This window comes from Alligator sinensis, unplaced genomic scaffold, assembly GCF_000455745.1.
Source record: "Alligator sinensis unplaced genomic scaffold, ASM45574v1 scaffold445_1, whole genome shotgun sequence".
NCBI lineage: Eukaryota > Metazoa > Chordata > Crocodylia > Alligatoridae > Alligator > Alligator sinensis.
Window position 1 is genome coordinate 10,683 of NW_005843254.1, and position 26,826 is coordinate 37,508.

The 26,826-nt window shown below is 41.6% G+C and overlaps 1 protein-coding gene across 1 annotated transcript; it reads left to right on the top strand.

Moving 5' to 3' along the window:
* The first annotated feature begins 755 nt into the window (after positions 1–755).
* On the top strand, positions 756–26,826 carry LOC102370038 (UV-stimulated scaffold protein A-like). Its single transcript, XM_006038123.3, has 7 exons — positions 756–843; positions 2,722–2,899; positions 4,425–4,577; positions 10,690–10,873; positions 12,157–12,268; positions 21,432–21,612; positions 26,392–26,826. The coding sequence occupies exons 1-7, from the start codon at positions 756–758 to the stop codon at positions 26,483–26,485; spliced, it is 990 nt and encodes a 329-aa protein (XP_006038185.1). The 3' UTR covers positions 26,486–26,826.

The window sequence follows — 26,826 nt, forward strand, 5'->3', positions numbered from 1 at the left end:
GCTTAGGGCATGCCTGTATTATCACTGCACATGGTGAGTGGTATGCCATGCTCTGTATGTGCTGCCTTGTGATCAGAAGCAGTGCGGCTGCCTTAGTGCAACAGAGCAGGCAGGCTATTTGACTGTGCCCCTCTGAGCTAATTAATCCAGGCACGTCAGGGAGTAGTTGTTCTGTGATAAGTGTGCTCCTACTGGTATTTGTGTGTCCGTATCCTTTCTATGATGGCCTGCTGAGGTCCCTTTCAACCATATCTATGAATCTATTTTTTCACTGAAAATTCATTCTGGTGTAGAGTTTTTGTCTAGTTTTACCCACATTTACCATGAGGACATTTGGTGCACTAGATCGGATGTACGGTCTTTTGGGAAAAGGACTTGTAAGATTCATAGATTTTGTTGAATTCATTGTTATGGGGGTGGGGTGTTGAGTATTTTAACAATGGGGATGTCTTGATAGGTTTTACATCTTTTGTTAAGGCGAAGTTGCATCCCATTTGATGTCTGTTGAACACAGGAAGTTTGCTTCTGGTGATGGGTTGGGTAACATCAGGGGGCTGTTTGAAAGCCAGGAGTGGATGGCCTGGGAATACTTCTCCAAAAGTCTGATCTTTATCAAGTGTAGGCTCTGATTGTTTGATGATTCTTCTAATTGTTTCAAGTATGGGGTGGTAAGTGACCACTAGGAGTGTGTTGTTGCAGAGTTTTGAGGGGGCATTTTAGGGGTGCACTGATAAAGATTTTTTTGCTTGATACCAATGGCTGATTTATTAACCAGCCATTTTGGCTGGTTCCCATCCAATAGCCAATACGCAGCCTGGCAGCTTGGAGAGCGGCATCTGGGTGGTAAGTCTGGGTGGGGAGGGGCGTGGGGAAGGAAAGGGGCATAGGGAGGGCAAATCAAGGCCTCTAAGGTGAGGGAGGGAATGGGGAAGGGGCAAGCGCTCCCCAGCTGGGGCAGAGCAGGGCGCAGAACAGTCACGGGCAGCTCGTACAGGAGGGGGGTGGGGCTTCTGTTGCTGTATGCATCCCTGGCGGAGGCATGTAGGGCATGTGCCCCCCCCAGATCTGTGTGGGGGGCGAAAGCAGGCTGTCTGTTGCAGGCTCAAGGAAAGGGGCTTCGCCAGCTTCTTCCCAGCCGGGGGGAGGGGGCAGCACTAGGAGGGGAAGCTATGGGGTGGGCTACAGTTTGCTGTAACCACATGCCCTGCCCTGGCCCAGCCCCCCTGCTAGGAAGAGACTGGCGCAGACTGCCCACCTTCATCCTGCGCACACATCTGGGAGAGCACGTGCCCCCCATGCCTCCCCCAGGGGTGTGCGTAGTGGTGTGCACCCTGTAGACGAGCCACCCACAGATCCGTCCTGTGCCCTGCCCCACCCTGCCCTGGCTGGACAGCGCCTGCCCCTGCCCTGTTCCCTCGCTCACTATGGGGGCCTTGATCTGCCCGCCCCGCCCCAACAAAGACCGCTCTTCAAGCTGCTGGACTGCATTCCTAGCCACATGCATGCTGTGTCTGCATGCATGCTCGCAGCATTAATCAGTGACATTATCAGCAATTATCTTTTTTTGGCCAATGTGGCCGATAATGTCAATTTTCCTTTTATTAGTGCCAATACAATATGGGACTGATGTATTGGTGCACCTCTAGTTTTAGTAGCAAGTTACTGTAGGACAGTGGTTTTCAGCCTCTGGTCCCCAGACCTCTGGGGTCCACAGACTGTCAAAGGGTCTGAGAGAGATGACTGTAATGAATCAAAGGTATATGAATACCCACACTTACAATTCAGAGGGGTCCGCACCTCTATCTGAAATTTTTTAGGGGTCCACGAATGAAAAAAGGTTGACAACCACTGCTGTAGAATATTTGGGTCTCTCTCAAAGATATGGTCTACTTGTGGGCTTTTTCTGTGGTTGTAGGGGACAGGACTAGGAACAACAGCCTTTCCCCTAGCTTTCTAGCGGGGGAAATTTAGGTTGGGAATGAGGAGGAGAAACTTTCTGACTATGAGGGCGGTCAAGCATTGGAACAGGCTACTTAGAGAAGTTGTGGAATAACCATCCTTGGAAGTTTTCAAAACAGGTTGGACAGACGTTTGGCTGGTGGTTTAGTCAGGGATGACTCTGCCTTGAGCAGGGGGCTTGAGATGACTTTGTGAGGTCCCTTCCAGCCCTACTTTCCTCTGATTCCCATTTTTCAACTGGAGTGTTCTAGTTGAATCAAGATAGATTTCAGAATGCTCTTCATTCAGAAGCTTGTCTGAGTCTATCCCAACCATGCAGTTGGTCCAATAAAAGATATGGCCTGCAAAAATCCTTGTCTCTTGCATAATTCCTGGACCATCACGGTTATAACATCACTCCAACACTACAAAAACATGGTATAGCAATTCAAACAAATTTCTAATTTAAATTTCCTTTCCAGGTTGTAAGTAACATCACTCTTTAGTCATACAGTACGCTGCCACAAGAAAGTTTTACTGCAGATACAGTCCAAATATTTGTTTCTACCAAAATAAGTCTTTTGTAGTAAATGTAGTCCCATCTACTGGTACTTGTATTGGTAAGGTAATGATTGATGCTACTGCACTGGAAAGTAGTGAAATAGTTGTTATACACCCATCCCCTTCACCAGCATTCCCAAACACTGATTCTGGAATAGCTGTAAGATGTCATGTCTAAAACGTTTGTTTTTCTCCTCTTAAACATGCTGTTCTTTTTTGTAGGGCTAGATCCGCTGTCGCCTCCAAAACCAGTAGGAAAAAAACCAGCAGGGGGGTCAAGTTTTCTGAGCTCCCGGTCCCAGCCAAAAAGGAATGAAGAGGAACTTGATCCAACATGTGCAGCAGCAACACTGAAACTTCTACGAGATAAGCTACCTCGGTTCCCACTCCTAGACCCCAGGTCATGATCACTTTAATTGTTTTAGAAACATCACTGTCTTCCTGGCTTTGTCAGTTACAACAGTATTCCCCCAAGGTATATCCACAGATAAAGCAAGCTACAATACAATGTTGCTTACTTGCATTTTAAATTAAAATTTCTTTATGCTCAGATGTGCATACATTGATTGGACCTCTGGCCTTTGCTGATCATTATTTAGAGAATCTTCAGCAAATCTTTTCATGTGGCTCCTGTCCAAAAATAATAATTCTTTTCACTGGGGGAATGGTTTGGTTTGCCAGGGAATGGTTTGGTTTGCCACTGAACAGATAATAATTTTAAGGCTAGGTTAGAAGATAAATAGTTTCAAAAGCCTCAAATTGCCTAGTAACTTACTGAGTGATAAATATCATCTTTTGAAGTCTGTCATTTTGATTTCAAAGAACTGGCTTTGTCAGTCCCATTCAGAGCTTGCTGTAATTCCAATCCTGCCTATGATTTAGCAGTAGACTGATATAAACCATGCTTGCAAGTATGTGATGGGGGAGTCTTGCATTGCCTGTAATTGGAGTAACTTGTTAATGTTTTGATGTCTCCAAAAGTGACACTTACAGTAGAGAACACTAGCAGCCTGACATACATTATTTGCCACCCCCCACACCTTTTTTTCAACTTAGAAACTGAAATGTGAAGTTTGCCATCCCTGTACTGATTTAATTCTCCAGAGATTCTATGGAGTACAGCGCTTTCCCTTTGTAAAAATACAAGTGAATAAGAGCATCATTGTGTGGGCGGCTGAACTGCTTAGGCTCTGCATGGTAATGCTTCCATATTTGGGGACAAATACAATTGTTATCCAACACTACATAACTGGTACTGTTTGCTTGAATTGTGTCATTTCTCTGGTTAGTTATTAGCTAATGATTTAATGGTGAACCAGATCTCTTTACGCTAAGATACTAGAAAGTATGGTGTTTGGGTGGAGAGGACAGCTTCAAACCTGTCTGTCTCATTTTTCTTTATTAATGAATTGTTATTCTTCTGTAATTTGGGACATCAGCAACACCACTGATTCCATGTTTATCTTAGCTGAGCATCCCAAAGGTGCAAGTGTATAAGATGGAACACCGTGAACAGAAAAAAGGATGTTGCAGCCCGTTTAACTACAATACAAACATGGACATAAATCTACAGAAGCAAGACAATTCTAAATTAAGTTTGCAACACCATCCTTGCTGTAGCTCCTGTTATAGTACATCATGTATGATCCATTGCTGCATCACGTATAGACCTTTAGGCTCCTGCAAGACTGGGAAAATATGTTTTTAGCCAGCATGAGCAGAGTGTACAGATAAGCTTAACTGTATATTACTCTGGACTTGTACTACAGTATTGCAGGCTATAGCCTAAAAAAACAAATCCAGTAGAAGCAGTGGAAGTCCTAGTGGATCTAAGCTAATGCAAGTGTTGGTGTGAAAGGTTAATCAAAGCGGAGAAACAGTTGTGATCATTATTGTTCTCTATTGACTTTTTATAATCTTTCCAGTGTGTCTGCAAGTACTGAGCCAACAGCTTCAGGAGAGCCTGACGGTATGGCAACAAAACAAGAAGAAGAGAGAGCTAAAGCTCCTATCATGCCTTTTGGATTAGATCTTTACTACTGGGGACAGGACCAGCCAACTGCTGGGAAGATTCTCAAGTAAATATATTGATGTTTCTTTTAAGATTAAAAAAAAAAATTGACTTAAGTTCTGGTGTTTTGAAGTGAGGTGAACTTTATAATCACTTTATTTCCTTTCCTATATTGTTGTCCATAAACATCCTGGCAAATTCTAATTTTAACATTATACCTATTTTGAGACGTTCATATTTAATTAAGATGCAAACCTTGCTGCGGTTATTTGACCCCAGCAGTCTTTCCTGCCCACAGCAGGTGGGGGCTGGACCCAGTGAGCTCATGAGGTGTCTCTTCCATCCCTAAACTTCTCTGAATCTGTGAACTATCCCTTTACCTTTCAAAGCCTATGTTTCCCCTTGTCTCATGGGCTGTTTGTTAACCACCTCTATTATGGGAGCACCTAGTCCCATTGGCATTGTGTCCCAGTGCTAGCCCAACTAAATGCCTTAACCACAAAGCACATTGCTCTTCCTATGAAGAAGGAACTGTGGTTTCTTATATACAAAGTGGTTGCTAGCTTTGTGACAGGATTTGCAGTACTGTGAAAAGAGTTTACATTTGCCCCTTAGGTATTGTGTTTCTAGCTGGCAATTCTGTCCATTGAGGTCCATTCAAAATACTAATATTTATTATAAAAAGGTGCTATTCAAAGTTCTGCCTCCATGTTTGGCTCACATGGCAGTTCCTGAACAGGCATGGGGAGAGATCCATACATTCTTTAGTAAAGAATGCACAGATTCCAGCATATCAGTATCTGTTGCAGACATTGCCTCCCAAAGCATCATAGACCTCTAGGCCCAGTACATCTAACTGTCAGTTTAAAGTAGAGAACTTGAGTGTCAGACAGGGTTGCCAGTCAAGAAGGCAAACTCTGATATGCTCAGTGGTATTACCTTAACTTTGAGTTTTTCTTACCAAAGCAAAAAAAACTTAATCACAATTGACTTGTGTGGAGGCCTGTAGTAATAACACTGTACAAACAAACCATAAACAGTGCTGCATCCTGAAGCCCAGGGGAAGTATCATAGAAACCATAGAAAATATCACTTACTTCTGCACATATGCACATAGAGAAAAATCGGCTTTCTTGGCACAGGTTCTTTTGTTCCAATCTGCATCTTGGAGGACGGCACCATCACATTTTCTCTTTTCATCCCCACTTCCTAGAAGAACAGCAAACTCCATTTTCTGCTCTTCCCCTCTCATCTTAACTTGTTGATTTCTGGTGCCTTCTTGGACATATATTTAGATGGTTTAGATTTATTATTATCTTGTGTCACAATTCACCCAAATGTGATTAAACTCTTAAATACAGTTCAGAAAATAGCAATGGGACTGGTAGTGTCTGTGATCCAAATCGGGTAAAACGCTATGGATTTTGTATTACTAGGAGGGTAATAGATGGGTCACTGTAGAGAGTGAAATTTGACACAGCATGGTGCTTTAACGCACCCACTCCAAAATCTGTGGCCTGTCCTGTGATGTAGATTCTTCAAAGCCTATAAAATGGTTAAGGTTTTCAGCAAGGCTTTAAGAACCATTTGTCTGTGATACCGCCCAAACTGTGGTAAGGCTTTATTTTACATTGCAAATGAGTTATTCAAGTCATAAGTGAAATCAAAAGCATATTTCACTGCCTGTCTGCCTAGTGCTGTACTGTTTTATTTTTATGCTTCCTAATAAAATAGAGGGCACATTTCTGAACCTTATAGCCTATAACCACAGATATGCCAATCTAACCAAAGATAATTTAAGTAACTGCACACACACAATAGCACTGACATCTGGGTAGAATATATTTACTGAAAAATTAGGATAAGCATTGGCTGGTTCCTTTTGACTTTCTCTGTAGTTAGAAATAAATACAATGCACTGAAAAATAGAAGAAGGGACTTATGCAGCATTTCTACAGATTTGAATTTTTTTTTAATCTTAAGGAAAAAATATTCACACCAGCTGTTCTACACTGTACCTGTTTTATAACACTATTTTAGGGATCAAGGTTTTCAGAGTTGTTACAGGGAGGCGGTAGTTATCAGAAAGCTAATTTTTTAATGGACATATAGTCAGCTGCTGGTGTTCGGTAAACTCTCAAGGAAACTTACAGTGGGCTCTATAAAAAGGTTGGGTTGAACTCTTTAGCAGTGCCAGCTGCTTTTAGTCCAGTAATAACAGCGTGTATCATTGTTTCAAGGAATCTGTCCTTTGCTGTGTGAAGGTCCTAATGCACTTTCTCAGTGGTATATGATGTAAGCAGTATATCGTAAGTACCTGCTCCATCGGAGTTCTGTAGAGGGCACTCACCTTAGTAACAAAGGGCATTTATACGCATGCTTTGGGGAATGTGTGTGTGTGAGGGGGAATGCTTTAATTAGAGTGGCACTGAGAGCTGGTCTAATTAAAGTGCCCAGAGTGGCTCGTGTATCGGCGTCCCTGCACTTAAAAATGGCTGGGGCACTTTAACTGAAGCTCATCAAGCAAACTTTAATTAAAGTGCCTCCGTTGCCATTTTTAAGCGTGGGGATGCTGATACACAAGATGCTGGAGTCCACTGGAGCGTGGTAATTACCGCACTCCAGCAGACTTGATTAATCAAACCTGCTCCGTTGCGCTGTAATTACACGTATAGGCATCCAAAGTTCTAATACGTTTGTCAAGTAATATCACTTGTCCTGTAGCTGCCTCTTCTGGGTGTGGATCTCTCCGCACCTCATTTATTTCTTCTTGCCTCTGTAAGTGAAGCTTCCATTCATGCCTGGGTTGTATGCCTGGATCAGAACCAGACCGTCTCTTAGTGGTTCTCAGACTATTAATCCTACTACATTATTCCAGCTGCTTTGTGCAGCTGCTTCTATTCCACCTGTGATCACCAGTGCCCTGGAAAGTGTCACTTATTCTTGCATGTTCCCCTCTCTCTGTTTGGGTTCTTTTATAGGAAATCACGGCTGTGATCCAACAAAGCAGGCAAGCACAAGCTAAACTTTAACCATGGGAGTCATCCTGTTGAAGTCAATGGGATTACTTGTGTGGTTAAGTGCTTTCTCAGGTTGATTGGAAGAGCTAGGCTTTGAAATTGGAAGCGTAGTGAAAACATAGGACAGCTGAACTAAAACTGCCACATACCCTCCAGAGAAGAGGGCTTGGAGGGAAAGGAGAGTGTCCCATAATAATGAGATTTGCTGCTAATAACTAAAGTCCTGCTTACGAGAAAAGAGGACATAAACAGCAGTTACAAGATGGAGTGCAAGTGGATATAGCTCGTCTTTTGTACCCTCTGCACTGAAGCGGGTTTATTTCCATTATGTGCCTCATGTTCAACTAATACTAATAATCGAGCAGGATTTGCAGTTGGGTTTGAGTGTCAAGGTCAGTCTTCGAAAGAATCTCTCTGACAAGTGATATGCGGCAGAACATTTGAGTCCCATTGCCACCTTGAACACAGGGACAGGCATCAGAGCAGAATAACTCCAGTGTTAAGCACTGGTTTCTTTGTTTCTCGCTCACCTGCAAATATAGTTAGGGTAAAATGATTCGTGTAGGCATCATCGAACTGTAGTGGTTATGAAGATCATCGGCTCCTTTTTAAACTCAGCTCCCTGAAATGTACTGTCTGTCTTTCAGAAAACTATAAAGAGGAAAACAACGTTTTGATTACATAAGAATACACCAGACATGTATTTTTTTTTCCTTCCTTTCTGAATAATGTGTTAAAATATCAAATAACACTTGTCCTCTGTAAGAAGGAAGATAACTTTTCTTGCATGGATTCAGGCTTTATAATTTGAGAGAGAAAAAAGATCAAACCACCAGGGGGCATTAGAATTTTACTGGAAGATCATGTAAGACTACTTTGCGCATATCAAACTAAAATACTAGTATGGTGCTTTTTTAGGTATCCTATCACTTCCTTATGTCTTTAAGATTGTTGATATGCAGCCTGGAGTCAATCCTGTTTTAGAGAATGTATTTAAATGAAAAACAGAAGAGTGAACCAGACTCTTATATTTTTATAGCCATCAGTTTACAACTCTACCACATCACTTGTAAAAACACTGTATTGTTTAATAATTTCATGAAAGTACTGTTTTTATATTTAAATGGGATTTAATGGTATTTTGTTGTAGTATTTTTTTTTTGCTAGTGTTTACAAAGATTTATTTTTTTTTACCATGGCAAATATGAGACACACTCACCTTACTGCAGTTAATATTGAAGCAAGCCTTTGGTTATAAATTTGGTTTTGACCCCCATCCTCCTAATTTTGCCAAAATTCCATTACTCCCTGTATGCCAGGGGAGAACTTTTCCAGAAGAGGCAAGTCTAACGAGACTTGCTAGATAGGAAGATTAAAAAAAAAAAAAGAATGATTTTACTACTGAATTTTAAAAAATGTTTTGGCACACACTAATTAGTACTTACTAACATACTAACTGTTTCGTTTAATAACTCAGCCTAATTTAATTTAAATGGAGAGTAATTTCACTAAAACCAATGAAATTATACTTTCTGGAAGCTGATATGAAATCTGATGCAGGTCCTTCAAATTTGTTTTAATGTTGTTTGAGGAGTCATTTATGCCAAATTCAACAAAAAGTTTCAGCACAGTGACTTCGCTAAAATTTGAGCACTTGCTGGTATGCTCTGCTAAATCAAGAGCTTAGTTTTATTAATGTGTTTTTTGCTGGAGGCAACAAAGTGTGCAGGGCTCATTACTGAAGGACAGTAGACAAGGGGCCATGTGAATGGGTGGAATGGGACACAGAGTGGTGGCGGGTACACAGAGAGCCCAGAGGCCAATCTGGGAGTAACTGGGAAGGAGAAACTTGCATGTGAAGGTGCATGCCAGTTGCTCAAACCTTAACACCGTGCAGACAAAGTTCTTATCGAGATTTCCTTCACTCAGTGTCTCCATCTTGCTAATGCCTAACCTTTTAGCTTTGTATTTCAAGGGTCTCTGTTCCACCTGTCTTGAATAAGAAATATACTGTCTTTGCTTCAGGTTACTGCCATTTTTGTGTGAGAGAGAATATTTCTACTTCTCATAAAATAACTATAAATTTAGGTGAAATCTTTCTAGTTTTAAAGTAAATTTTCACTGTTTTGCTTTTAGTTTAGCAAAAGAACATCCAAGCACTTCCTAACTATGTAAGTGGTGTTAGCAGTGTAGAAATTAAGAATTAGTTACTAAATCTAGAATAAAACGTGATGCAATGTGAATTTGAGTATTTACTCCATTATCTGGTCAGTAATATATATTGCAGGTTATTGAAGCTTTACCAGCCACTTCCTTGCTGCTACAGGTTAAAGGAGCAGAAATACCAATACCCTCACTGTTCATCTCTGCCTTTGCTCTGCTTCTTTTGGACAGTTGTTTAGATGAGGGGAGTATTAATTACAGAGTTATGTACTTTAATTGGGTTTTGGTCTACTTTAACATCTAAGTGGTGGCAAGTAGAACTAAAATTTTGCTTGGTGAAAGTTTTAAGAAATGGAGGCCGATGGGTATTTTTGGTAAACAAAGATGCCAGTCAGGCTTCCATGACAGTTTAAAAAAATCTTCACAATATAGCAGCCATCACTGAGAATTGCAGAGCTCTGGGTTTGTTTAACTCATGAGCATATTTGTGTACATGAGTAGGGACCACCACTAATTCAGGCTCTGGCAGGGGGGAAAAGTGAGCTCCCTACAGGCTCGCTGGAGCCAGTTTCAGGGGCTCAGCCTGTATTAGTCTGCCCCTGGAAACACATGGGACTTCCACAGTGTTTCTGGGGCTCTGCTGCCCTTCTCCATGCTTCAGGTAAGTTTTTAACTTCTTTCCCCGCACTCTCTCTCCCCAATGGTTTCAGGCCATTTCCAGCCAAATCAGTTTTCCAGGGCTTTGGGGGAAACACTAAATATCATGCTTTCCCCTGAAATCTCCTGAAGCCTGAGTTGCAGTGGTCCCTATATATAAGGAAGAAAAACTTTGAAAGAGGAATTGTTTTTAAGGGCCAAAATCCCTTTTTTCTACACTTCTACTTACTGATCCCAATTTGTGTCCGAGTCCAATGGGGTTGTTACAGGTGCACAGTAAAGACGGGATTGGGCTGTGAACAGAAAAGCTAAGTATCTGTGGGGTTTTTTTTCCACTAGATTTTCCTCTCAGCATCGGTTTTGGGCCCCCAATGAATTGGAAGAAGAGGTGGAAAATAAAGAAGTATCCGAAATGTTAAAAACCAGATACATAACATTTGCTGGCAAGTTTGAACCAGTGAAACATAAATGCAGAGCGCCAATGCCTGATGGAAGTCTATGTGAAAGACAAGATAGGATTAAGGTGGGCACCCGATAACAGAAATTCCTGAATATGCAATATGTAGACAGGATCTCATTGTTCAGGTGTTGAGATCTCGTTGGAAACTAGGCTAAGAAGTGGGAATTCATATTTGGAGAGATCTGATCTTGGTTTGCTCAACAGGGCAACTTGAACTTGCCTGTTTAAAAAAAAAAAAAAAAAAATTCTTCCCATGAGAGAAACTGTAAATATTTTTTATTTAAATGGCTGTGGTCCACTGTGAAAGAACTCCATTCTTTATTAATGGTGTAAACATTGGAGACATTCTTTTTATTTAAAGGGATATCGCATTAAATATTGATTTTTGTAATACAGGTTTCTTTATCCCTGTTACAAGTAAAAGTTTGGAGAATTAAAACATATATAATTTTAAAAGTTTCTCTTCCCTTTTCACTGTGTGTTTGTTTACTTTTTGCTACCCTCTTCGTTTGGATAACAAACTAGATGGGTAAACGTCATTTTTGTTTAGTCATTTCTAGCTAGTTAGTAGCAGGATATTTATTGTGCGCTCAGAAAAAGTTACATCTGCATGAGAAACATTTCAAGGACTATTTAACAAATAGTTGAGGAGCAGCTGTGGTGAAGAAAAGGTTAGTCATTAGAGCTTATAAGGTTAGTTATTAGAACTAGTGTTTATATTGGTCTTAGCTAAGTATTTATGCTTATCACTGAAGCATCTGAGTTACCTGACAAGCCATCAGAGACCAGTCTTGCTTCTGACTGATTCTTCCTTTTCTTCATTCCATGCAGTTAGTTTTGTGGGAAAAGCCAGGAGAGGAGCTCTCAAGATTATATGAAAATCTAATTCTACAAAACATAGGGCTAAATGAACAGTAGTATACTTCCTTAGCATTAAACATCTTGTTGTAATATTACAGTATTAAATGGTGTGAATGTGTTCAGATATTTAAAATGGGATTTAAAATCCTTCATGCTAAGGATTTAGCTTTGAATATACAATTGCATAATTAAAAACTGAGGTTGCAGAGTTAACATAACTCGTTTTTCAACGGTTACTTTGCTATTTCATACTTTGATCTTTGACTTCAGGTTGTTAAGGGCTTGATCCTATGAGGTTCTGAGCATCCTCAACTCCCACAAATGTCTATTTATTTCGGTGGGAGTTGAGGGCTGCCAGTGCTGCAGAATCAGGTCTAGTATGCTGGGACAAAGTATATTACTTAATTCCAGGGACTAGTTACCAGTAATGTGGGATTATGAGGAACTGTTTCTTTTATTCAAAAGCATCATTTTTCCTCCTGAAGTGCCCTTTCCATGGAAAGATAATCCCTCGGGATGAATCTGGGAATCCTGTTAATCCAGAGGACAAAGCCAGAGAAGAAAAGCTGCGGTTTGAGAAGCAAGCACAACAGCCAGGTTTGTGTGCACTTATGTATGTGTGATGGAATGAAAATATGTCACAGAATTTGAAGGAGCTGTGAAGTACACTCTGAGCGTAAGCATAGCTATTAGATGGTTTCGGTAATATGTATAATAGAAAAGACAGTCTTGCTTTTTTATCAGCATACCATCTTGGTATTGTCACAGAAAGAATTTGGAAGAAAACTTTTCAATATGACGTTATCAGCAGATGTTACTCTCATACTCTTTTTACGTAAAGTAGTAGGTTTTTCTCGACTTGAACAAAAGTTTTACATTTGTAAATTGTTCTGCCCCATCTCCTTTCATAAATAGACATCAAGAAAAGTGTTTACCTTGGTTCTTTACCAGTAATTACATATATTTAGCTCTGCAACAAGATTCTTGATTGGGCATAGTAGCCTGCCTTTAGGAGAGTCTTCTGTTGAACTGGCCACAACTCACGGAAAACAAGACTGTTGGCTAAAGGGATGTCTACCCTGCAGTCCAAAAGTGTGATTGCAAAACATGCAGACATGCCCAGGTTACCTATAATTTAGCTAGCATGGGTACCAACAGCTATCTACCTGCAGCAGTGGAAGTTCTACAAGCTTTCCTGGGAACCTGGGTATGTACCTAGTGGCTGAAACCAGCATCTCTGCAGCAACACTGCTGTCGGCACACAAGCTAGCTCTGGTTTGCCTGCATGAACTTTTCATTTAGGGATGGATTAGGGCACAGACACCATCAAAGTGCCTAGGACATCAGCTTTCATTTAAACAAAACTGTTTCTACTCCTTGTGGTTGTGAGGAAGGTGTTGAAAATGTCACCTGAGTGCAAGCAGTGCAGAAGCGGCCGCCTCATCCTGTAGAGCTCTGAACAATAGCTTTTAAGAGAGGAAAATTAATCCCCTGAACTCAGTGACATGTCAGCTCTGAAACCTGCTAGTCTGGGAGTTCCCGCTGACACTGTGCTGATGGGGGAACTCAGTCTATGATGAGGCTGGATACCTTCAATGCCTGGCTGTGCCTGAGTCCCTACGCATATTCTGGGATGGTTGGAAAAACTGGCTTAAGCAGAGCCTGTGGCTTATCTGAAGGCAGGGGTGGAAGGGAACACATACTTTAAGTCAGACGTCCACTTACCTGAAGAGCGAGGGAACTGAGGATAAGGAAGAATGAATCATTCTTGCTGTCTGGAAAGAATGGGGTGGGTCTTTCATAGGTTCTCTTAATCCTTCTGTTGCAATTGTGTAATCATTTGGGCTGAAATGTCCCCTATTACTCTCTGCTTCTGGTTTGAAGTTTTTGGAAGGCTTCAGAAAATAACATTCAGTGATTTTCTCTGGGGGGGGAAAAAAAAAGATTGTGCAAAAAAAAGTTTTGTCGGTGCTGTATTCACCCCAATCAAAATGATTGGAGCTCTTTCCCTATATGGGTTTAGAGCAGGAATTTGGATTGATTTGCCATGTAGATAGTCCTGGGATCAGAGACTTTTTGCTGTCCCCATAAAAATGTACCCTTATTTGGCAGAGCTCTTTCCCAGGTCTGTTTGCACGTGCCGTGAGCTTGATAGAAGGTGCTGCCACAGTATCTGTTAAAAATCTTCCAACCCGACAGAACTCCCTCTACCCCACAGTAATGGGTGCGTGGTGGGTCCACCTCTGGATCTGTGGATTAAGAAGGGGAGGGGGGCTGACAGCAGTGCTCAAAGCAGCTCCTCCTTTGCTGCTGCGTTGGGAGATCAGGAGTTCATTTCTCAACTCTTCTGTTGACTGGTGTCAGTAATTATCTGCATGTTTTAGCCCTTCCTATTGAGCAAGCTACTACATTAGGAGTCCTGTGGTGAAAAGCTGCATGTGGTCACTTTTAGCAGAGTTGGGAAGAGAACCCCAATCTCTGATACTTGAGCCATATTGACTTTCTGAGTGAATCATAGAATCATTGGGTTGAGAGGGACCCCCCAGGGGTCCCAGGACTTCCCAAGCCCCATGGGTTTGAGCTCTGGCCCAGAGTCATCTAGTCCAACCCCCTGCACAAATGCAGGACTTACTGTTCCCAAATCATCCCAGATAAATGCTTATCCTGCCTCTTGAGAATCTCCACTGAGCGAGCTTCCCTGAGGCAGCTTGTTCCTTAGACTCCTGCTGTTCTTACAAAATTTAGGAAGTCTTTCTTTAGATCTAATTTAAGTCTACTTTAAAAGCCACTGCTTTGTGTCCTGTCCTCTGTGGCAAGGAAGATCAGTTGTTCTGACTCTGATTTATGGCAGCATGCCAAATACTTAAAAACTGTTACTATGTCCCCCTTGGTTTCCAAAACTAAACATATCTGGCTTCCTCATCCTTTCTTAGTGTGGGTTGCAGCATGCCAAATATATGTGGTTGATAGACGATCCTGCAACACCAGGAGCAGGACAAAGAGTCTGTTCCTACTTTCTCTTGTATTTCTGTTGTATAGCAAATATTGGTTGAAGTGCATCATGTGTTCCTCCCCAAACTAATGACTGTGGTCCACATAAGCAATAGCTTCAGAGTTGCTATCATGGGCTTAAAGGTCCTGGGTTCCAGTCCTGTTGCTGACGCATGTAGCAGTGCAACATTGTGGAACTTATGGTTTGGGATTTATTATTTTTTTTAAAAGAAGTAGAAAATTCTGTACAAAGAATTACTGTATTTACCCAAACCAAGATGACTTCAAATGTAAGACTACTCTCCCCAATAACTAGATTCTATATATTATAAATTTGTTTTAGTCTTCCATGTGTAGAATCTAATTAATGAAGGTCATCTTAAATTTGTCCCTTCCCCCACCCCCATTCTGTGATGGGGAAAGCAGTGGCAAGAGGCCAGACTTCTGCCCCTTGTTTCCCCCCCTCCCATGCTTACTCCCTGCCATCCCACTCCGTGCCTCCCCCTGCTCTCCCCCATGCAACCTACCCCACCACCCTTGCCTCTCTCTGCCCTCCTACTCCCTGTCTCCCCTTATCCTCTGCTAAAGCTCTGTTCCTCCAGGGCAGTCAGGAGCAGTGGCAGCCCCTGCCTAGCCCCAGCCCAGGCAGGGAGAACTGGCAGCCAGTCAGGATCAGGTCTAGAGGGACTGGAACTGGAGCAGAAGGTAAGGGGGATCTCCCAGTGTCAAAAAACCCACTGCACTGCAAATTAGTGTGGTGAATAGATGCACATGTGCTGCATGTGGCTTGCAGCGCTTCATATGGGTTTGAGGCACTGCAAAGCACACATGCACACTTTTCGGGACACACCCCTAGGATCCTAAACACTTCACTTCCCAAATAGATAAGATCGGACCTGCAACATGACAGCTTACATTTTAAAGGACAGTTCAGTCAAGTTCCTGGGAAATGCTTGATGGGAGTTGTTTCTGTATTTCTGAGGAAAGCTAACATTTCCAGCCAGGTACATGCAGTGTGTGATCATATCACTATGTTATTTGAGTCGGTGGTATCAGGAATCCTGGCTGAATGTTTGCAGTGTCTTGGGACAGGAATTTGGTATTCCCCGTGTCCACACAGTATTATTATTACCCACTTCAGAAAGAGAAGTCTTAAGGAATTATCATCACCTGAAAGCACCCTCAAGCTGGAAAGAATTGTCTTATCCATATTCCTAGTTCATCCCTGCTATTATTGGCATTTTATTTTAACTTAATCCAGAACTCCCAGTAGGCATGGCTGCTTAGTTTTATATATAGTTAATTTGGCTGCCAGCCTTCCCAGGAAATCTCTCTTCAGAGTATAAATGTGAGTATTTGCTCATCTTTGTCATCCAAAAAGAAGTGTTTTGGATATAAACAGTGGCCTAGACTTGTGCATGCCAACAGTGTGGTCATTTTGCTTTAAAAAAAAAAAAAAAAAAAAAAAGTGTTTTAGACTTCCATTAGTTCTGCCAACGCAACAGACACAGGGAGCTGAATGAGTACTTATTCTTTGGGGGGAGAAGGGGCTGCTTAAACTATAGACACAGAACCTAATGCTCTGGTGTAAAAATCACTCGCACCGAAAACTATTGATTATTTTCTTTATTCTGTGAAGTTGACATTCCTCTAGGCTAAAGACAATACTTATTTTTGCTGCAGTGTCTGAGTGGTGCTGTTAGGGAGATGTTCACCTTTGGCCCAGAAGTATGTGCATGCAAGTCCCAAGCTAGTGTTGACATTGCTGTATTGCTGAGTGCTCTCCTTAAGCTAAGATGCCATGCAAAGATGTCTCCTTTCTGCCTATCTAGGGAGAAGCTAAAGAACCTATTGCACTTGATTCCTTAGCCAGAACTTCAGTGAATTTAATTTAAACAAAGTGTGTAGCATCTGTCTGCACATTAACTAAAATTGAGTCTATTTCTCCACTGACCTTAGAATTTTTTTCATGGCTAAATCCTTTACAGTCATGATCTCCTTTGCTGTTTTAATCAGTTTTCAAAACATCAGTGATGTTTTTTCTACAAAGGACTTGCAAGAGACTTGTCATACTGTCACCAAGTGGGTCAGTGTAGTTATGATGAGTGTGTGGAAATATAAGCAGGGATCCTGGTTTTCTCTGATTAAAAAATAATCCCCAATTTTTAGCTTAAAAAAAGTAACCCAAAATCCACACTTTTCTGTGATTTTTAAAATGAAACACCACTATACATCCATCTCTTAGTGGCGTTTCATTTTAACGGATTCTCTTCCACGATTGTCTTATCTGTGTGTCCAAAGATGGGTGAGGAGGCCTATCCAGGATTGACAGACTCTACTGCAGCTTGGACATGTGTTTCCATGTAGAGTACTAATAGATGGATATATAGTGGTGTTTCATTTTAATCATAGGAAAATGTGGATTTTAGGTTACTTTTTTTAAGCTGAAAATTGGGGATTGTTTTTTTCAGAGAAAACCAAGATCCCTGTTCATAAGGCAAGGCAGACGAGGGACTGCTTTAAGAACCACCTGTCCTGCATATGCTTTGTTCATGTGACTAGCAATGGCGTTCCACATGTGGAAACGTAGGGATAAGTCCTAATGATGAAGCATGCAGTCACTGAACTGCATTAGAAAGTGGGAGCATAGGAGGTATTTTGGTTACGTACCACAGCATTTTCGTGGAAAGACATAATGATAACCCCTCAATAACCTTGTTTGTGTCCTGTCTAGTCTTGTGAGGCTGTAAAGAACGAGTGGTGGGTGTGTATAAAAGCTTACCGTTTCGAGCCAAGATAACATACTATAGCTGTTCTAAAGAAACATTTGCACACCCATTCCTTTGCCAAATAACTCATCTTCTCTTAAATATAAAATGTATTCCTTTCTAGGATATTTGTAATATAACTTTGCATATCTTTGTAATCTTCTCCGGCAATCCCTCTGTCGGGGATGATTCTCTTCCATGATTGTCTTATCTGTGTGTCCGAAGATGGGTGAGGAGGCCTATCCAGGATTGACAGACTCTACTGCAGCTCAGATATGTGTTTCCGTGTAGGGTGGGTGGCACTGGATTCTTCATTTGGTATGCGACTCGCTGTTTCTGCCACTCCTGTTTTTCCATCTCCTGTTGTCGTCGTGAGGTTTCAAAGTACTGAGATACCTTCAATAGACTCTTCCTCCATTTGGGGCAGTGCTGGGTGATAATCTCCCATGAGCTAACATCAATGTTGCATTTTTTTAAGTTAGCTTTGAGGACAACCCTGAAGTACTTCCTCTGCCCTCCCCTTGAGCGTACACCTTGGCTGAGCTGGGGGAATAAAACTTGCTTCAGGAGTCTGAAGTCGGATGATAGGGCCAGCCCAACAAAGTTGATGTCAGATGATTGTCACCTTAATACTCATGGTGTGGTTGCAGGAGGATGCTAACATTGGTGCATCTCTTTTCCCACAAAATTCAGAGGATCTTCCTCAGGCAGCACTAATGGTACTTCTCCACCAACTTTAGATGTCTCCTGCACGTTGGCCATGTCTTGGCTCTGTACAGCAAGGTGGAGATCATGACTGCTTGATAAACCATAAACCATGAGCTTGGTTTTGGATCTGATGTCATGATCTTCAAATACTTGTTTCTTCATGTGTCCAAACACCCCACTTGCATATTTGAGGTCACGTTGGATTTCTTCATCAATGTCAGCCTTCTGCGTGAGATGGCTTCTGAGGTACAAGAAATACTCAACCTTCTCCAGAGTCTCTATGTGGATCTGGATTACTGGAGCTGGGGACTGTTCATAAGGAGCTTGTTGGTAGAGGACCTTAGTTTTCTGAACGTTAGGCATCAATCCCATTTTCTTGCATTCCTTGGTAAAGATGTTAGCAATTGCCTGAAGGTCTGCTTCCAAGTGAGCACATACTACAGCATCATCAGCATATGGGAGCTCAGTAATTGAGGTTGGGGTGGGCTTGGTTTTGGCTCAGTTGACTGAGGTTAAACTGCTTACCATCCATTCGGTAGTTTAGCTCCACTCCACCTGGAAGCTTGTTGGTGGTCAGATGTAGCATCGTGGCAAGAAATATTGAGAAGAGTGTTGAAGCAATGACGCAGCCTTGCTTAACTCCTTTTTTTAACCTCAAAGGGATCCGTGATAGATCCATTACTGAGAGCCACCACTCTCATACCATCGTGGAGCAGGCAGAGAATAGTGATAAATTTCAGTGGGCATCCATACTTCAGAAGGATCCTTCACAACACTTCTCAGCTGACAGAGACTAAAGCTTTAGTGAGGTCGAAGCTTTCCTACCTGAAGGAGTCAGTCCAGTTCCTTTAAATAAATATATATATAGACTTTAATTAACGTTTACTATTCCTGATTTTTAAGTGCATGAATTTCTAAAGGATAATGCAAAGAAGCTCTCTCTTATCATTAATTGATAGTTCTTGCCCAAACTTTAGGCTAGCTCAGGTCACAAGGAAGATTAAATTTTCATCTCTGTTACCGAATGGAAAAACAATTATGCAAAAGAAATGCATTTCATGCTATATATGACCGAAGTATGTCTGGGCGATTACCGTCACTGCTAAACTCTTCCTTTAATAATTATCAAGTTTCATTTTTTTTTTTTTTTTTATTTATTTTTTTTTTTTTACTTGATACTTACTATAAAATATTAGAGTCTAGCCAGTTGTCCACAAAATGGTGCTCTAGGCTCTTTGGCCCTGAAACAATGAATCATGAGGGATTACACTGACCTGCTAATCTGCAGTGTTCATCCTTTTCCAATAGTTCGCACACAGGAGCAAATTAAGTGCCTATTTTTTGTGTCAACCCTGAAGAGTATCTGGTTTTTCAGCCCTTAGTGACTTGTTAACAAACAGGTATCAGGACAAGCTGGTGAAGGCAGGCCGCTGGCCAGTCAGATGTGAAATAGCATCTCTTTACTAACTACAGTATTGATTCCCGCCTACCCTTGCAAACTGTGTAATTTTCTTTTCCCTGCTGCTAAACTCAGTAACAATGTATGAAGAGCTTTAGGGGCCCATCAATGCTCAAAAAGGCTGCTCTTCCCTGGCATTCTATTGATTTTTCTCAAAGGCTTTTAAATTGCTCCTTCATTTTACTCAAATGCTCATTTCATCTCTACTGGATGCCGGCATTTTTTCGTTGTGTTTAAACAATTGCTCCATTCACTGGGTTCCTAAACTGTGACGCCTTCTTATTACTGGGAGATAAACTGTTTAGACAGTTTTCCTTAATCTTGGATTAATCGTTCCTGTATCTGAATTGTGCTGCTCTGTATTCCTTCACTTCAAAAAAATAAACTCTGTGAAATCTTATGATCTATCAAGTGTGTGTTCTATTTTCTCCCTTTATAGTTCCCCTTCTCACTTCACAGGTCCATTTTCCCTGTCCCTTTGTCTGCGCCTAATTTTAATCTTGCTCTTATTTTCGTATATAAAACTAATAGGTTAGATCCAGCCTTTACCTGCAGAGATGTGTTAATACTCCTAAACAGTATCTTTTTAGTACTGCTAAGTGGAATAGCCTTGGACCTACATGAAACACTACAACCTACAGCTCTGCCCCAGCCTGCGATTGGTTTTTGCTATACAAGTGAAATTATAGGTTTAGTAAGCCTAGCAGCACCCTGGCAAATTTACTATCCCCATTTTGTGAATGAAAGTATTGATTATAAAAGTTGAGTAAAATGCATGAGTCTACGTGACAGGTTATTGGCAGGGAGACATTAGAGCCAGTTCTAGGCTTCTAACATTTTTACTCAGCTTAGTAGACAACATCGCCTTTCAGAGTGGCACTTCCAATTATATTTTCCTAACCTATAATCTGTTTAAAAATAGCTCAGATAATGTGTGTGTGTGTGTGTGTGTGTGTGTGTGTGTGTATACTCCCTCTCACACAGAGAGATTGGAGGGGTGTGTGAGAGCATTTTTGAAAATGCATCCAGATTGATTTTTCTATTTTAAGGCAAATTGAATAGTATTTCCTCCTGCTTTGACCAGTAAAATAAGCCTACTTATTATCACAGTAGCATCCATTCCTTCATTCAGTGAGAGAGGCTTTATTGTGCTAGGAACTGTACCAAAAATGGACAAGAAAATCCCTTCCCCAAAGTATTGTGTCTGTGCTTTTTCCTTAAGTTGGCATCTGAAGTTGGAACTGATAGCATGAATTCCAACGCTCAAACTTAAAGATTTTGCTTAGTAAAAAGTTGGATTTGAGCAATTAAACTGGTGAGGTTGAGGTGTTTTAAAAGGGAAAACTTTCCCACGTAGAATATCCATTGGAAGATATTAACTGCACTTTTTTTTTCCAACTTCATTTTTCCAAAATTGACTCTAGTTTATAGACTCCTCAACCCAGAGGGGCTGTGTCGTGTGCACTTAGCAAGATTATTTAGGCCGCCTCTGCCAGGTGAAGTACTTTCAGGGATTCTGCTGCTGTGGTGTTATAAATTGACTCAACATGCCTAATGACTTCATAGGAAACAGTATGGACCACAGCAGTTGATACTAGTAGGGCTATAACACGATCCCCCTTCACCAGTGTGGTCATGATTTTTTCTTAGAGATCTCTGCTGTAGAGTAGCTCCCTTATCCCTATTAGTATCAGATCAAGTAGTTTCTACATAAAAATTCTTGCTGTAACATGGTTTTGCCCTCAAGAGTGAACAGGCTTTAATCCAGGCAACTTGTATTAACCGGGACTGTCTAAGGCTTAAAACATTTGTTTTTCTTTTTTCCTTTCAATAGAATGGCAAGACCCAGAATTTATGAGAGAGGTTGAAGCAGCTACTGGGGTGGATCTTGGATCTTCTAGATACAGTGGAAAAGGGAAAAAGAAAGGAAAAAAGAAGAAATACCCAAATCTGACTGACTTGAAACAGCAGGCTAACACAGCTCGTTCCCGGCTTGAGAAAAAAGTCTTCAATAAGTAAGCTGTTCACCTTATCTGAAGCCCCTCAACCCCTCTCCAGTGCTTTACTTTATTTTTTATTTTAGATGCTGTTTCCACCTGAAAAAGCAACATGGAAATGGCCGTCAAAAGTAACTATAGGGTAGTCGTGTTTTTGTTTGACAGGATGGAGCAAAGGGCAGTAACGTATTGATGAACAGGGTCACGCCTGAGGAAATGCTTCAAAACTGGAATTCATAAAACTGTGCTTAAAGGATAATCTAGTCTTCTGTTTGTTTTCCTTGAACCTACCTATGCAGTTGTGGCTGCTTCCTTGGTAACAGGTGAAAGCTTGTATATGTGAGCACAAAGTACAGGGATTGAGAAATGGGACAAAGGCCACTTAAAATGACACAGGATACATTTTATAGCTTCAGTTTCGTGTTTCAGAAATGGTGATTAAATAGAGCACTTATAGATTAGTAGATCTGGTGGACCAATAGTAAAATCTAAAACTTTGATCTATTGCTGTGCTTCCCTAAACCCCTAGCTGAAAGGAGCAGATGCTGGGAATTCAGGCTCCTAAATTGATATAGTATGGAACAAGAAGTGACCTCTTTCTGTTTTTATGCATTGATATTCAGGTTGCTGAAGGAAGCAGCTAACATCAGGCACAGTAGCTATCCCATTTTAATTGTAGTGTGGTTTCCCAGTATATATTTAGAATCTGATCTGCTGCCTGCCCTGACAAAAGTAATGGTACTATCGTTTACTCTTGTTGGCCTTATTTGAACTTTGCATCTACAGAGGAGTTTGCTGGAACCTATTTACATATGCTTACATACATGTGTCAAGGGAATAAGAAGCTGAACTCTGGTTTAAGAATATTTGTTACTGGCAGTAATGACCACAACAAAAGGAAACCCAGCTTGGCTCTCGGGATGGTGATACAGGTGACGTTTTGTCATACAGTCAGCTCCCTGAAGTGCTCTACAGCTGTGCCTGGCTGCAGAGCCTGTGACAATCTGAACCCTCATTACATGAAGATGCTCCAAAAGAGAGTAACTTCATTAACTTGTATCAGCGCATGCTAGGAGTAGGGCTGGGTTGACACAGAATGGGAGCAGATGAAGAGAGCGAGGGAATTCAGTCGGGTTTGCCCAGCCGGCGCTGGAGGCACCCACCCCACCATCCGGCCTTGGCTGGGCCAACCCCAGACTGAGCTCCCTCCCCTCCCATTCTGAAGACAGCGGTGGGCAATGCTGAGGGAGAGTGGCTTCAGACCCTCAGCCACTCCAAACTTGCATCTTGATCCCCCAACCCCGGGACCCAGCAGCGAATGTCTTTTCGGTCTGGGGGATTGCTGTACCTCATGGCACTTTGTAGAAAATTTCAAACAGTATAAGTCATGGGCAACTGGTGCCTCCCAAGTCCTGGGGGGCACCAGATCGCTGAAAGGGGAAGAGAGTGTCTCCCAGCAGCAGCCGATCGCCAACTGGGGGTGGGGGAGTCCCCCAGTGGCTGATCACCAAGCCAGCAGCAAAATCGGAAGTGCACTTTCAGTTTTGCAGCTGGCCCTTCCAGGAGGTGCGCAGCCAATCTCAGGGGGTGCACATGTACCCACGTTCACCCCCTACGCATCGCCAATGGCATGAGTAGTATGACCAAAGCGAGTGGAACAGCATAAACAAGTCAACAAATCAAAAAGCAAACTATTCAGTGTTCCCTAAGCAATCATGGAGGCTGGATTATATCCTAAGAACCTGACTGAACTAGTCAAAGAGCATCCTTGGGATAGTATTTGTTTCAAAATTGTATTTTCCCTCGTCTGATGTAATGGTTGTTACAAGTTAAAAAAAAATCCACGTTGTTTTTGGTCACAAAATATTGCATGTTCTGTGAAATTCTCATATCATCTGATCTTAGTCAGAGGAGTCAATAAGCCATAAAGTTCTAATAATCAGAATTTCACATCAGCCTTTAGAAAATAAATTTAAAAAGCTGTTTTTGGTTTACTATGCTTTGTGCTAATGATTTTGAGTGTGTTAGTGCCAGGCGTGGGGAATCAAACCTGTCATGTTTTAATAGGTTTCATGGTTTGCAGCACTAAACAAGATGATAACCTTGGCTCTTTATAACAACCCCAAATTACTTGAAATGTACAGGTGATAAACCCAGGCTCTGGTCTGCCAATAAAGTTAAGTGAAATTGCACACAGATCATCAGAGTGGGATCTCATTTCATTTACAGTATCGCACAACCCAGCGGTGCTAATGTAAAACCTACATGACATGAAAGTGTCAAGGCCACTGTGCAGTGCTAAAGGCTCACTTTTCTCCTACCAATTAGGTAATACTTGAAGTGCAAAACCATGACCATGTTTTCCTCCTTTTGACAAGACCAGAGCTACAATATCCCTGTTAATTTTTCTGGCAGAGTTTTTATTAAAGGGACATCACTTCCAAGGTTTTTTTCAGAATATTGACATTTCTTGCAACTGGTGCCGAGGAAAGCTTTAATTAATCCATTTAAAAGCATTATGGATAAGTTTCCTCTGGTTTTAGATGTTTCAAAATAGCTTTCAGAGGGTAAGTGTTTCAGGGAGCAGTTACTTATATTGAGGGAGCCGGAGTGCTGCTTACAGCATTTGCTATCACTATAATAGCCCAAGTTGAAAACATGAAGACCTTGATCATGCTAGATGGTCAGCATCCTCTGTCTGTTGACTACCTTGCAGGCCAGACATTTGCAGCTATGGCCACCGTTGATTCAGAAATGAAGTCTGAGGATATCTGGGTCCTGACATACAGTAATTGCTTCAATCTATTATCAACCACATGGTGCAGGGGAGAGACCTCCAAGAGCCAGATTTCTGTAGTAAAATTGTGGGCAGCTAGAATCGGCACCATTTTTTGAAACTGGATGGAGCTTTTTGCCTGTCCACTCCCCAGCTGAGCAGAACTTGTGGGCTTTGTGGAATAGGAGAAAATTCCTCTCTCTGTAAAGAGAGCTGGGCTGGGGGGTGGAAGGACACAGTTCTAGACATCTGATAGCTCTGAAGCTGAGGTTTTCTGTCCAATAAGCTCTACACAGAATGAAGCTTCAAATCACCCCTAATGCATTCTCCAATGGAGAAAACAAAGGTTGCCATATGCTCAAGCACTCAGTGCCACTCTCCTCAGTTTCCTTCCTTCATTCTACACTCCATGGTCACTAGTACGACACTCCACCATGTGTGTATGTACGTAAAAAAGGGAAAGCAGCATCCCTCAGCACCCTACCTATTGGTATCAAAAGCAGCCAACGGATGGGGGGGAACTCCAGAGTCTGGCAGAGCATGGTTTCTGTATGTAGCACACACTTATCTAAGTATTGGGCCTGCCACAGTATGTGTGCTCAGAGCACAGTTTGTCTGTCCCACTCACCTTACCTGGCTTTACTAACCTTAAAGCAAGTTAAACCATATCTCTTCCTCCCCTGGTCAAATTTATAGTGGTGCCAGTCCCCACCACATTGTGAGGTCCTGCTGTTCTCCTAGGTGGGGTTCATAGGGGGACTCGTGTTCACCATTCCCCTCTTACCACCTTCCTTCTCCCCCCCACCCCCCGGGCTAGGCTCTGTTCCAGGCTTTACAGGAGAATTGGCTGGGGGATACTGGGATTTTCACTTCCCCAGCTGAAAAAGTAGCCACAGGAAGAGGGGAAACCTTAGTGCACCCTCCACAGCAGAAGCAAGAGCAGCAACCTCAGAGCCCCTTGCCCTGGCTAGAGCTAGCAGATGTTTAGGGAAGTCCAAGTTTGTTCTTTCTGCACCTCCCTTTCAGAAAGTGGATTCCTTTTGGTGGAGGTCTCTCTGCACAGCAGGCACCACTCAAGGAAGGAGATATCAGTTCTGGCCAATACTAATTATTAAAGATCCCATTTCACTTCTACCAAGTGCCGAGTGTTAGCTCTTAAGTCCTGGTTACACTGGGTTGTGATTCATTTTCTGTTCCACCTCCCTGCATTAGCCCTGCTAAATGAAGTTACATGGTATTCTCAACTTTCACTGCATCTTGTAGTGCGTGTAGCTGCTATGTCTATCCCAGAAATGGAGGTATGGATGGGCATGGCAAAAAGGAAGTCTTATTTAGGTAGTTGGTGAAGCACTTTATAAATCTTTGGGATGTAGTTGCTCCAAGTATCTTGTTATGGCCATTTGAATTGAAGAAAAAGCCCATTAAAAGGCGTATGTGAAATCACTAGTTTTGAGTTCAGACGTATCCAATTTACAATAAGTGTCTTTTTGGTGTAAAAAAATAAATACAAATTAAAAAAAAGACACACCCTGAAGCTTTTTATTGTTCTCTGCTATAAAGCTTTGTCTCACATTTATCTTTTCCTTTCATAAGAAATGCTCCATAAAATTTCGAGGGTGGGATTTTCCAAAAGTGGTTTAGAAGCTTAGTTCATGTAACTTTTTCAATCAGACTTGTGCTCTTAAGACATTTAGATGCTTTTGAAAATCCCATTTCAAATGTTTGGCTGCTAAGGACGGTGTGGGGAGGGCGGAGTGTAGAGCCATTAAACTGAAAAAAGACTTTAATTTGTTTACTCCTGTTAATAAAATCATTGCTGAATTAAAACTATTTGTATTGCTGCAGCTAATTTGGTTAACATGACAAATTTGTTCAGCCTCATCAGTGCAGTGTTCAGAGGCCTGATTAGTGATTAATCATAGCTCCTTCCATTTTTTTTGCTAACAGTCATAAACATTCCCCACGACTCTGCATGTAGAATTAACTTAGCTCTATTTTAATGTCTTGCTTTCTTTTTACAGAGAGGCCATGAAGCGAGTGGTGAAAGCAATGAATCGAATGGACAGAAAAAGGCATGAGAAGTTTGCAAACCAGTTTAACTACGCATTGAATTAAATCACAATAAGACAGGACCAAAAGGAGGAGTAACAAGACTGCAGCAATACAAAACACTTCACAAAGGCCTTTATATTGCAACTAAAATATTGTGCTATATATATTTTAATGGGGTTATTTTTTTAATTAGTGTCAACTTCTTGTAACTTAATATTTGATAATGAACATAATGAGCATGGATTGTAGCAAAGACATGACTGTACATAATTGTATGCATTTAACAAATTGATAACTACTTGAAACTTGCATTAAATGGAACAAGCTTTATGGCTTCTACATATTCTAATTAAAATGCTGAGACGTTCTTGTCTTAATGGACCAATGTAATGTTTACACTTTGG

Bases quoted from the DNA above. Each gene is read 5' to 3' on its own strand.
- LOC102370038 (XM_006038123.3), top strand. From the start codon at position 756: ATGGCTGATTTATTAACCAGCCATTTTGGCTGGTTCCCATCCAATAGC. The intron at 844-2,721 runs GTAAGTCTGGGT...TCTTTTTTGTAG, and splicing joins TGGAGAGCGGCATCTGGGTG to GGCTAGATCCGCTGTCGCCT. The intron at 2,900-4,424 runs GTCATGATCACT...TAATCTTTCCAG, and splicing joins TTCCCACTCCTAGACCCCAG to TGTGTCTGCAAGTACTGAGC.